The sequence below is a fragment of the Erythrolamprus reginae genome, chromosome 5, assembly GCF_031021105.1.
Source record: "Erythrolamprus reginae isolate rEryReg1 chromosome 5, rEryReg1.hap1, whole genome shotgun sequence".
NCBI classification, from domain to species: Eukaryota; Metazoa; Chordata; class Lepidosauria; order Squamata; family Dipsadidae; genus Erythrolamprus; species Erythrolamprus reginae.
The window spans coordinates 39,178,058-39,191,056 of record NC_091954.1 but is presented as its reverse complement, the minus strand read 5'-3'; the positions used below and the strand labels follow the sequence as shown (position 1 = coordinate 39,191,056).

Here is a 12,999-nt window from a genome sequence, read left to right as displayed (position 1 = left end):
TTTTCATTATCAGCAAAATATGTTACACATATGGAATATAGTTTGTTGGCTATAAAACTTTAACTGCCTTGGATATGGCCTCTGGAGGGGCCAAGAGGCAAAAAGGAAGCAGTATGCTCTCTCTCCCTTATTTGGGTATACCAGGGTTATTCAACAGGGGAAAAAATCATATAACTCTTCCCTGGTACATGAGTCACTTTTCTCACTGCCTTTGTAACTTTGAATGGCCACTAAATGAACTGTTTTAAGTCAAGGACTATTTGTATAAAGATTACTTGGCTCCTGTACTAAGAAAAAACACCACTTGCAGTATTGCATTTTAGCCACTACCTGTGCTTAGTTTTTCTGAAAAATTGTTACCATCTCCATGATTTAGTAAAAAAAAAGGAAAACCTCAACAAAAATCCCTTAGATACTAAATGTCCATCTTCTCTCACTTTAAAAAATCATGCTACGTATCATTACATTATTAATGTTTACTTGACAATAGAAAACGAAGGAGATTCAGGAAATTTATTAAATGGCACTCCAGTGGTCTAAAATCAATATTTCTCAACCTCATCATTTGATCTAAATAGTTCTTTAGGCAAAGGTAATGCATGTAAGGTGTTGGACACTGTTATATAAGTCCAGAACAGTTACCACATAAAATATTTTCTGTCTTTATGTGACAAATGTTTTTTTTAAACCCAAAAATATTAAACAGAAGAAACAATGTTTGCGTTGAATTGAACATAGAAACATAGAAGATTGATGGCAGAAAAAGACCTCATGGTCCATCTAGTCTGCCCTTATACTATTTCCTGTATTTTATCTTAGGATGGATATATGTTTATCCCAGGCATGTTTAAATTCAGTTACTGTAGATTTACCAACCACATCTCCTGGAAGTTTGTTCCAAGCATCTACTACTCTTTCAGTAAAATAATATTTTCTCACATTGCTTCTGATCTTTCCCCCAACTAACCTCAGATTGTTCCCCCTTGTTCTTCCTATTAAATACACTTCCCTCCTGAACCTTATTTAACCCTTTATTTTATTATTATTTATTAATCAGATTTGTATGCCGCCCCTCTCCGCAGACTCGGGGCAGCTAACAACAATGTAAACAAATCTAATATTAAAAATAATCTAAAAACCCCCAATTTAAAGAACCAATCATATTTAAATGTTTCGATCATGTCTCCCTTTCCCTTTGTTCCTCCAGACTATACAGATTGAGTTCATTACGTCTTTCCTGAAAAGTTTTATGCTTAAGACCTTCCACCATTTTTGTACCCCTTCTTTGGACCCATTCAATTTGATCAATATCTTTTTGTAGGTGAGGTCACCAGAACTGAACACAGTATTCCAAATGTTTTTTGTTACTTATTGCTCGCGTGCTCCTTCTTGGGAGCTCTTATGCAATTTCTATTATTTTACTGCAAGTGCCCCTATCAAGTATAACAACCAGGAAATCTAGATAAAGAATTAACCAGCATTTTGCAGCACCAAGATCACCATCTTGTATATAGGAGTAGAGATAATTGGACCACTTAGGCAGAAAGATATGTTACTACAGAGAAAGTTGGCCATAAATGATATTGCCACATTCAACTCAGATGAGTTCTTCTTTGGTGGAGTGGGGTGGGGATGAGAAAAGTGCTTTAAAAAGTCTCCAGGGGAAAAGGGTTTTTCTTTCTTTTCTTTCTTCTTTATGATTTTCTCTTTCTCTTTCTTCTTCTCCTTTTTAAATTTTTTATTTTTTATTTACTTACTAAAAGGAATTATTATTAATTAGGCTAATTGGTACATATGTGACAAACTATTCAGATTTTTTTTCTTTTTTCTTCCTCCCCCTTGAATTGATACACTTGATCTTTGTAGCAGTTAGAAAAAAATTAGGATCTAGTTGACATGATTGGGAATTTTTGTTTCTTTCTTTTCTTTGTTAAAGGGCAACTATCATAAAAGTAATAGTTAGAAATATACATGAAATTGATATTAAGGATATATGGAGAAGATTGTTGCACTATGGCATAAATGATTAGATGTGATTAGAAAAGAAGCAGTCTAAAAATTATATTAGTTAATAGCTTTTTATATACATATAAGAAATTTGAGTAATTATTTTTGTCCAGATGTCAAATGTAAAGGAGGCAGCATTGGATGGATTATGTATACCGAATTTTTTTAAAAAAATCATTGTAATGTATTTCAAGATTGATGGTATATTATTTTGCATATGTGATTGTAGTGAAAAAATAAAGAAATCTTTACCCAAAAAAGGTCTCCAATTAATCTTGCCCAAGAGAAAAACAGCCCCTACACAAAAACTAAATTTCCACGCTTGTGAAACTCATCTATTCTGGAAAACTCCCAAGCAGAATCCATTGATGTGATCCATAGTGCATAACCTGAAGGGAAAATTCCTTTCTAATCAGATGAATGGTGTTAAGATGATCATGACAAGTCTAGTCTTCTTTCATTTGTATTGCAGCAGAGAGGGAAGAGATGGCAATCCAACATTCAAAATCCACATCTGCACAAAGCACCTTTGTCTCTAGGTTAATGTAGCCATTAAACTTGGCTACTGGTATTATTGATCTTGCTCTCAAGTTTGCCAAGACCAAGAAGGTAAGCATTCCAGGAGCCCCAACACATCTAGCTACAGGAACCACTCATAGATGCTCTCCTTGTTGAAAAAATGAACAAAAAAATTCACTGTAAAGATCCAGGTTTTCTACCTGGAGATTCAGAAATATTTTACTAATGCAGTTCCTATTTGTATCATACTAATTTACGAATAATCAGTTGAAAGCATGCAAAACAAAATTAAGTTATTTGTTATCTTTATGATGTATTCTGAATAGACAACAAAGGACCTTAAGAAGCAGCCTTTTTATCACCAAGTAAGGTTATGTCTGTATTCTTCCTTTAACAATAAAACAAAAGTAATTTGGAATTCCTTCTTTTGGAGAATTTCCCATCCCACTATACTTTCCAATCTTAAGTTTTTCTGAATGACTCTGACTTTGTTTTGAATTTCAAATTAGTTAAGGTCATCCATTAAATCTCTTCTTGATCCCTCTATCCTGAAGAATGCACATAGCTTTCTCTGTGCTATTATTTCCAATTGTATTGGAATAACAATTATGCTAAATTGTAATTCTAAAGCATTTGGAAGGATAGGAAAAAAGATTGGGGGAAAATATTCTAGGGGTCTGAATGGGAACTTCCTTGTTGAAAGAGGACATATAGCATCGAACTATGTCCTTTTTCCAAGGAAAAAACAACTTTGCGATGGGGAATAGCTTGTGGGAATATTGTTGGAAGTGAAGAAAAATGCTTTCTGCAGCACTTTATGGTGCTCAAGTGTTGGTTTTGACACTTGTTTTAGAAAATCCACAACGTGATGTTACTGTTACTCCCATTATTACAGTGCAGGGTATAGAATAAACTTCTGGTGGTTGAAGGTGCAGGGCAGGAGAACAAGAAAAGTAGCACATCAACAATTTCCTTCTAACATTGAGCATTGCAAAAAGTGACCCGCATCATTGGATTTGATATTACTGATCTTCACACAGTATCTGACCTCTGATTTGTTTCATGTTTAGTTTCTGCTGGACATTCTTTTATGAATTAGTTTATATCTTGCATTTTCTCTGACAGTTTATGGAAGGAGGTGTCCCTAATTATATCTCTATGATTACTACTTTATGAGATATGCTAGGGGGGGTTATATGTTCGGCTATCCAATAGGTTTTGTAATTGCATGCAAATGTTCTAGTTTTCTCTGATCCAAATCAAACACCCATAACATAGAACATAGAATAACAGAGTTGGAAGGGGACTTGACAATCTTCTACTCCAACCCCTTGCTCAAGCAGGAGATCCTATACCAGTGATGGTGAATCTATGGCACGGGTGCCACAGGTGGCACACGGAGCCATATCTGCTGGCATGCGAGCCGTTGCCTTAGCTCAGCTTCAACGTGCATGTGTGTGTCGGCCATCTGACTCGTAGCTCACACAAAGGCTCTGGGAGGGCATTTTTGCTTCCGGAGTATCTGGGGTGATGGAGGAGGGCATTTTTACCCTCCCCCAGGTCCAGGGAAGGCTTTGGAACCTGGGGAGGGTGAAACACGAGCCTACTGGGCCCTCTAGAAGATGGAAAACAGGCCTCCAGAGGGCCTCTGGTGGATGGGGAAAGCTCTTTCCACCCTCCCCAAGCATTGAATTATGGGTGTGGGCACTTGCACATGTGCAACAGCGTGCGTCCATGCTCTTTCGGTACCTGAGGGAAAAAAGGTTCGCCATCACTATCCTATAACATTTCAGACAAATGTTTGTCCAGACTCTTTTTGAAAGCTTCCAGTGATAGAGCACCCACACTTCTGAAAGCAAGCTTGCTCTCAGTTTAAGAATTTACTCCTTAGTTCTAGGTTCCTTTTCTCCATGGTTAATTTCCAATAAGAAGTACAGTTAATTTCTGTAAGAACTACACTGGCTATCCATAAGAGTGATATATATGTGTGTATATATATATATACACACACATGTTACAAGCATAAATCCACCCCGAGTCTGTGGAGAGGGGTGGCATACAAATTTAATAAATAAATAAATTTAATAAATAAATCACCATTATAATTGACAGACTTATTATATGTTTATGTTTTCATGCATTAATTAAACACATATTTCACCAAATAACCAGGAGTAGCTAAAACAAACTTACCTTATGTGAGCTAATTCAGAATTAGGCATGGTTTGAGGCCACCAAAAGCCATATGTTTGTGTATAATGAGTGGATTTTATGCATTTCCAAAAAACTACCACACACACACAGATCTGGCTTGAAACTTCTTGATTTGGAATTTGTGTTTCAAAAATTGGGGGGGGGGAGGATTTGGAAAGTCTTTCTGAAAGGTATCTCTGCACTTGATAGAAAAAAATCATACATTGTTCCACATTCAGCTTTAAAGTAATACAATAATTGAGTGTGCAAATGTACCTCGAACACTGGTTGCATTCACCTCCAGCACCACTTCTTTCATTTTTTTAACATCCCCAATTCAAAAGCTTGTATCCTGTTTTATATAATGAATCAGTGTAAGAAACATAGCACTTCAATCCAGCTTTTGAGGACATAGGAAATAATTTCTTATTAAATGAAGTCTGTCACTTATGCTGCACTCAAAGGATTTGTTGTAGAGTTTTAATTTTAAAAGTTATTCTTACAAATATTTATACTGATCCGGAGGATAAGATAAAGGCATGAGGGGGGGGGGGGACCTATATATTTTCTCCTATGGTGGAAATAGTAGTACAAACCAATCAATTGACCCAGTTTCATCTCCTTCCAAATGTGTGAATTAAGATGATTTTTCAACCTCTCTCCATGTCTCTATAATTGGACTACTAGCCTGTCCAGTAATTCAGCCAAATATATATACAGGTGACCCACAGGCAATCTCTTTTGACAGTTCCCCTCTCTCACAAGCCATTTGTGATGATCAAATCCAAAGCAGCAGCCACAGATGCTGCTGAAGTCCTCTGAGAAAGGAGTGATAGAGAATTACTACAGCTCCTATCTTCTTTATGATAGTGTATGTATGTCTTATTCATGATATGTTACGATAGTCTTCTATATGACTGTGACTTGTGTGATTTATGTGAGTTATGATAGTCTTCTGTATGACTGTAACTTTTTGCTTGTATCCTTAAGATTTTTATTGATATTGATTGTTTCCTCATTGCTTATTTGACTCCTATGACAATCATTAGGTGGTGTAACTCATGATTCTTGACAAATTTATATTTTCTTTTGTGTACACTGAGAGCATATGCACCAAGACAAATTCCTTGTGTGTCCAATCACACTTCACCAATAAAATAATTCTGTTCTCTTCTATTCTATTTATTAAGTAATAAATTACCATTGTTAGTTGGGAAGAAGAAAGACAGAACATCAAGGGGGGGGAGGGGGCTGACATTGGCTCCATCTAACTCCAGATAGTTTACATGTGGAGGGAAGGGGAAGCCAAGCTTGAAGTGAACTGAGGACCAAGAGGAACAGAGAAAAGCTCTGTAAAACCATTTCCAATGACCTCAGGGCCACAGGCAGTCACTCTGCCATCACCACCCTGTGTGTGTGTGTTGTCTCCAAACCCACCAAATTGGTTTGACAGCTCTTTTAAGGCCAAGACACCAGGTTTGTGGTGGAAGGTAATCATGCTCCCCGTTCCATAAAACTCCTTAAAGCAAGCTAAAAGGTTGCGAAATGTGGATGTGAAGACAATCGGCCCCAACCAAATCTCCTCTTGAGCTAGGCGACTATTTACTGTCCCCGATGGCCTTTTGAAGCCACCCCCCTCCCATAAAAGCCGGGAGGTGGGGGGGGGGCTGCAATCGCTTGGGCTTGAGACCGAGCTGCGAAGGATATGGCGGGGCCTGTAAATCGCTTAAACCCACCGAGCGACCTGAGCCCTCGGCAGACACCTTGGAGCCAGGCCCGGCCGCCTTTTGGAAAATGTGTGAACAGCCTCTTTTGTCGGGGGAGGCCCGATGATAATTAGACGGCGCTTATCTGCCCCTTTGATGTTTGTTTACTCCAGCGGCGCTTGCCTCGGGGCTGCGGCTCATAAGGGAAGGGACGAGGGCGGGCACGCCCAGCCTGGACACACACAGCCCCAAGCCAGCGCGCCATGACCAAGGCTCCCTTCTCCGTGGAATGGCTCTCTCAAAGCAGCCAGCCCAGCAGCAGCAATAGCAAGCACGGCCACAACTGGCCAGAAGCCAAGGAGGCCGCCCCATCTGAAGGCGGCCGGGCCCACCAACAGGAGGATTCTCCGGCCAGAGAGAAGATCCCGAGTGAGATCAAGCTGGTCCTCAGTTCGCAAGAGCCGCCTCCGGGGCCTCGCCCTTCGCTCCAGAAGAGTAAGCCGCCCTCCTCGTCCACAGGTATTCTAGTGTAGATCGCGGGTGGGATTTCCTTGCTCTGGATTCTTTTTTGCCGTAAAGGATCGGGCTAGAACGGAGGAAGAGCCCCGGGACTCATCGACGGAGGCATCGGGAGCTTAAAACGGGCCGAGGGTGCAGGACTGGCTAAGACATAGACTTCGGTGTTTTAAATCAGGCGGTAGAGAACGAGAACGCAGAGAACGCGAGACAGAGAGCGGCGGTTGGGTGCTCCAATTCTGCGTCGCTCCCTCTGGAAGCATGGCAGGCAGTTTTCATTAGTCTTAGGGCAATTGGATTTTAGTCCAGAGTAAGACCTCTACCCAAGGTGGAGAGTCCCGGCGTTTTAATTAAAATGAATGAATGAATTTTCTGCCCCAAATCAGGCAACTTCTTCTCTGAAAGAAGGCAAGGCTCGAAGGCTGAAGCATGTCACTCGGTTTCCCCCCCCTCTTTATCTTATCTATCTGTCTGTCTGTGTGTGTAACATATTTTTGCTGAATTGAAAATGAAGGGAGATTAGTATAGATATATACTACTATAGATATATACTAGTATAGGGGAGGGAGGGAGGGAGGGAGGGGGAGAGAGAGAGGAGCCGAGTGATGTGTTTCAGCCTTCGAGCCTTGCCTTCTTTCAGAGAAGAAGTTGCCTGATTTTGGGCTTATTAGAAAATTTCCTCCCTTCTAGGCTTACTAGAGGGCAACCTAAGCGGAAGAGGAGTGAAACTGGAGGCTGGGAGTCTCTCTTTGAGCTTTCAGAGATAGGAATGGGCAAAGTTAAAGACTTGATAATGATGATTATGATAATAATAATAATAATAATAATAATAATAATAATAATAATAATAATGGTAGTTCCATTTATTTCCCATCCCAAGATAATAAATCTGAATAGGTTCTAAATTGTATGAAGGAGTTGGGCATGCTTAGGTCCTCGTCACGCCACGTTCGTGAACGCTGCCTTTCCATATTTTTTTAAAATATGTAAACGTTTCTGAAATGCGCTTTTCCAATTTTCCTCCGTCAGATTCGTGGGTCTGTAATTTCCATTATTTGTCAAGCGACGTCATAGGCCGGTCTCTATCTGGGGAGGGTTGCAACCCAGTTCATTTTTAGGCAATAGATCGGGGAACCCAGCCACCTTTTCTTCTTGGGAAAGGAAAAACGGGGAACGGTTTGCCCCACTTTGACCCCTATTTTCCTTCGGAATGGTTATAGCTGCTTCCAAAATGCCGTGGAGCACGACGGAGTGCGGGTCCGACGGCGAAGGAAACTTCTCCGAGTGCCAAACTCCAGACGACGGTGGAAACCGAAACGCGAATACGCGGCGTTTGCGCACCGCTTTCAGCTTGGAACAGATCAGCACCCTGGAGAGTTCCTTCAAGCGACACAAATACTTGGGAGCGGCGGAAAGGCGCAAATTGGCCAGCAAAATGCAACTCTCTGAAGTCCAGGTAAGGAAAAAAATTGGGGATTTGGGAGGGGGAAGCAATTCTATTTCCAAGATGTAAGAAAGGAAATCTTCCCATATTCTGTGGCCCTCTCAACAGCATTCTGACCCTAATGCAATTTTTCCAGAATTTCTTGGCCTCTCACCCTTTCAGTGGAAAGGGAAAAGAGATCTGGAAATGGGGGTTTTCAACAAGGTTTAAGGACCGAGGTTTGGGCTTTAAGATAGATTAAGCCAATTTAGCAGGACCTTCATTCAGATGGGTATGAACTGAACTTTTAACCAGTGTTGCAACTGCTTCTTTTGTAGGTAGATTTATTTTATTGGGCTTAAGTGCTGTGATAAAGGACCTCTCCTTTCTTTCTATTTCTGCAGATCAAGACGTGGTTCCAGAACCGACGGATGAAACTGAAGCGTCAGCTGCAGGAGATGAGGCCAGACTCATCCTTCCATGGTGTGCCATTTTATGGTCACCTTCCTTTTGGACCTCAAAGTGGTCCCTTGTCCTATGTTTTTTCACCACCTCAACAGAATTTCACCAGGAGGGATTCTTCTGGCATTCCTTTCCCTCCAGTGGCCCCTCCCAACCTGGATCCCAGAAACACTTCTGGAGGACAGCCAGGTGCTATCTGGCCAATGCCTATTCCCTATTTTGTGGGATACCAGGACCCAAGAACAGTGTTCATGACTCTATGAAGGATTGTAATGACCAGTAACAGTCAATTTGCACTAATTTTTTTTCATCAAGTGATTATCAAGAGCTGTAGAAAATTTTGGTCCTGGACAGATATGCTGGGAAGAACTATTTTTTTGCACAGAGATTTACATATTGAGTGAATGGGAAAGTGTATGCAAAGACAACGTGTGCAGTATTCCTAATAGCTTCAACAAGATCTTGAGGCTCTTTGATTGTCATACAAATGAGAACTTAATCTGGAAGGATACAGACAACAAATATTTTTTTTCTGGATGCATCAAAGGCAGCTATTGTGGGGGGTAAACTGATCTTAACTGGGTTTCTCAAATTAGCTTATCCTTGATAAGGAGTTAATGAATCATTTGTAATAAAAGTTGTGCAATAAGGACATCATATGCAAGTTACAAGCCATGTGTTTTTAACACTGCAGAAGCAATAAGAAACAAGTTATGTTTAATTCTGTAAAAATATGGCCCTTATTCACAACCAATAACAAATTGCCTATGTTGGCAAGTAATATATTCATTATATATTCATATTACATAATGAATATATATACACACATTATGAATGAATATATAATGAATATATACACTGCTGGAAAAAAAATAAAAGGAACACTTAAACAACACAATATAACTCCAAGTAATTCAACCTTCTGTGAAATCAAACTGTCCACTTAGGAAGCAACACTGATGACAATATCACATGCTGTTGTGCACATTCAACTTTGTGCAGAACAAAGTATTCAATGAAAATATTTCACTCATTCAGATCTAGGATGTGTTATTTGAGTGTTCCCTTTATTTTTTGAGCAGTATATATACATCTACAAAGCTTAATTTATTGTTAAGTATTGTTAATTTGGGAGTCTATGGAGAGGGGCGGCATACAAATCTAATAAATAATAATAATAATAATAATCTATTGAAAAGATGCTGAAAATAATGTGATCATTGTGATCCTGACAGCCTCTCTTCAAGTTTTAAAGCATAAACTTTTTCAGCCTTCTGTGAAAATGCTGCAATTTAAATCTACATGCAGCGTAAGTGCTCAATGAACTATATTTTTTTCCTCAGGGATCTGTAGGGAAACCATTTGGGTTTGTATCTATGCAACCATCAGATGGCATGGAGAGAGAAGTATGATTGTAATATTGTGTGCTTTATTTGCTCAGCCATATGATTATTGGGATAATACTTGTTACAGCTGTAGTTTCTAAGTCAGAGCTGTGATAAACTAGAGCTGAGTTAGTGAAGCTGAGATAATACATTTTTACACCCCCCCTAATGTTATATTTGGGTGCCAGATAACTCAAAAATATCGATCTGCATAGCAAGGCAAAACTCCTTTCAAAATAACTCTACTCTCTTCTTTCTTGGAATTATTTCAAGCTATAAAATCAATTCCCACAAAAACTGTATCCAATTCTTCTATTCTCCTTTTAGAAAATAAGTCAAATGTCTTTACTTTAGCCAGATTTTCCATGTTAAACTAATTTGTGGTGTTTTTCATTGTTTCTAATCCAATTTGGCTTTCTGATAATTTTTGTTCGTTGTCTTGAATACCATCTAGGCACAAAACCATGATTTTAAAACAAACACACACACACACACACACACACACACACATATATATATATATATATATATATATATATATATATATATGTGTGTGTGTGTGTGTGTGTGTGTGTGTGTGTGTGTGTGTGTAAATACTCTTAAGACAAATATATAAATATATAGTATGTAGCATTATTATTTTAAACCTTCCCTCCCCCAAATACCTGCTAGTCAAACCTACTCTTCTCACATATTGACTTAATACATGTTTCTTGACAAATCTATATTTTCTTTTATGTGCACTGAGAGCATATGCACCAAAGACAAATTCCTTATGTGTCCAATCACACTTGGCCAATAAAGAATTCTATTCTATTCCATTCTATTCTATTCTATTCTATATTTGTATTGGTCAATCATAAGTTTAAAATAGATTTCTGGGAAAAATAGGAAAAAAGGGGGAGATATAGAGATAAAAGTCATAGGTTGCACAGTTAGTCCTTGACATATGACCACAATTCAGCCCAAAATGTTTGTTGCTAAGCAAAACATTTACTAAGTGAATTTTGCCCCATTTCACAACTTTTCTTGCCACTGTTGTTAAATAAATTGCTTATTATTAAGTTAGCAATAATGGTTGTGAAGTGAATCTGACTTCCCCATTGACTTTGCTTGTCAGAAGTTCTCAGAAAGGGATCACGTGACCCAGGACACTGAAATCTTCTTAAATATGAACCAGTTGCCAAGCATCTGGATTTTGATCAGGCAACCATGGAGATGTGGCAATGGCTGTAACAGTGAAAATAAAAACCGTAAGTCAAGTTTTTTCAGTGCTGTTGTAACTTTGAACAGTCCCTAAATGAACTGTTGTAAGTTGAGGACTTCCCGTGCAATGCATGTTATTTATTGATCAAGTTTGTTTATCCCTGCCAATTCCCTTAAATGTAAATGAGTTTCTATGAATCAGCTTTGGACAATTCCATGCAAACTGTTTTTGGCAATGTTTGGGAAGGGGCTTTACCTTCTTCCTAGGGCTGAGAATGACTAGCTCTGTGTTAAGGTTGGACTAGAACTCATTGTTCTTTTGACTTTAATTCAATGCCTTTAACCACTACACCAGACTCTCTGCCAATTCTCTTAGGAGTTTACTATTTTTTATCTTGGGGAAAAGATTGTTCTTCATTTTTATAGGTGAGTTGTTCCAATAATACCCTTGCCAGCACAAAGAATTGGCAGGGTCAGGATAAAAATGTAATGCATTTCATTCTACTACCTCTACCCCCCCTCCCCGGAGTGGGGTGGCAAATAAATCCAATAAATAAATAAATAAAATAAACAATAATTGCAATGATATACTGTGTATTATTACCACTAACAATTTTGGTCCTTCCATGATATTAAAATGCTACCAAGCTTTGACTCAGCTTTTAGCCTTTAAAAAAAAAATTACATGGAAGTCAGCCACCTAATGATAAAACATGAGCACTTTAAAATAAAGTGGCTTTAAAACAGTCATTTCATTTTGAATCTTGAAAATATGTTCAAGGGGGAAGAATATGGTGATTGCTCTGCTTTGGTTTAATATCATGGGCTAAATACAGATAATTAACACTTTTAAACAAATAAATGTTGAATAAAAGATACATATGAACTCAGGGTTGGACTATATGTTGGAATTTCACTTTCATTATTTCATGAGGTTGATTTCCACGTAATAAAAAAAATCTATTTTTATTTGAACTGCATTAGTCATTCACTGGTTTTCATCTTTTGATAAAATGTTCTGGATACATTTGGGTTTTGTTCAGGGGTGGGCTACTGCCTGGACAAGGGGGGGATGCAGTGGGGTAGTGAAAATGGAGATCCACCCCAGAGCACCCAATTTGCACTGAAAGATGTTGAAATAAAATGCAGGGCGCTCTGCATAAGCCACGGCCACAGTGTGGTAGTAAAAATTTTGGTAGCCCTTCACTGGTTTTGTTCTTCTGCCTGGGAATTGGAATTGAAAAATAACGGTTTCCCCCAAAATTATTCCATTCAGTTCTGGGCTAAACTATGGCCCATATAATCACATACATTCACATTACAAACACACACAAAGCCTACTTTAAAATAGGAATTGAACAGGCATTGCCTTTTTCCAATTGCATTTAATTTTTAAGAAGGCTTAACATAAATACGTAGTGCTTGAGCTGCTCTCACCCATGACAACCAATTCAGCCTGCATCCTGTATTCCTTAAATTAAGTACAATTCCATACACCTACATACTGGTATTATAGAGTACAGTATATATACTTCGCTTCTATGCAGCATGCTAGATGGCCAAAATGGCATGTAGGTTATTA

The 12,999-nt window shown here is 38.7% G+C and overlaps 1 protein-coding gene across 1 annotated transcript; it reads left to right on the top strand.

Annotated features, from left to right (window-relative positions):
* Positions 1–6,548: 6,548 nt before the first annotated feature.
* VENTX (VENT homeobox) lies at positions 6,549–9,188 on the top strand. The gene is given in 4 exon segments (XM_070753980.1): positions 6,549–6,662; positions 6,665–6,944; positions 8,162–8,397; positions 8,769–9,188. Coding segments are annotated over 4 exon segments (951 nt in total). The 3' UTR covers positions 9,090–9,188.
* The last annotated feature ends 3,811 nt before the right edge of the window (positions 9,189–12,999 follow it).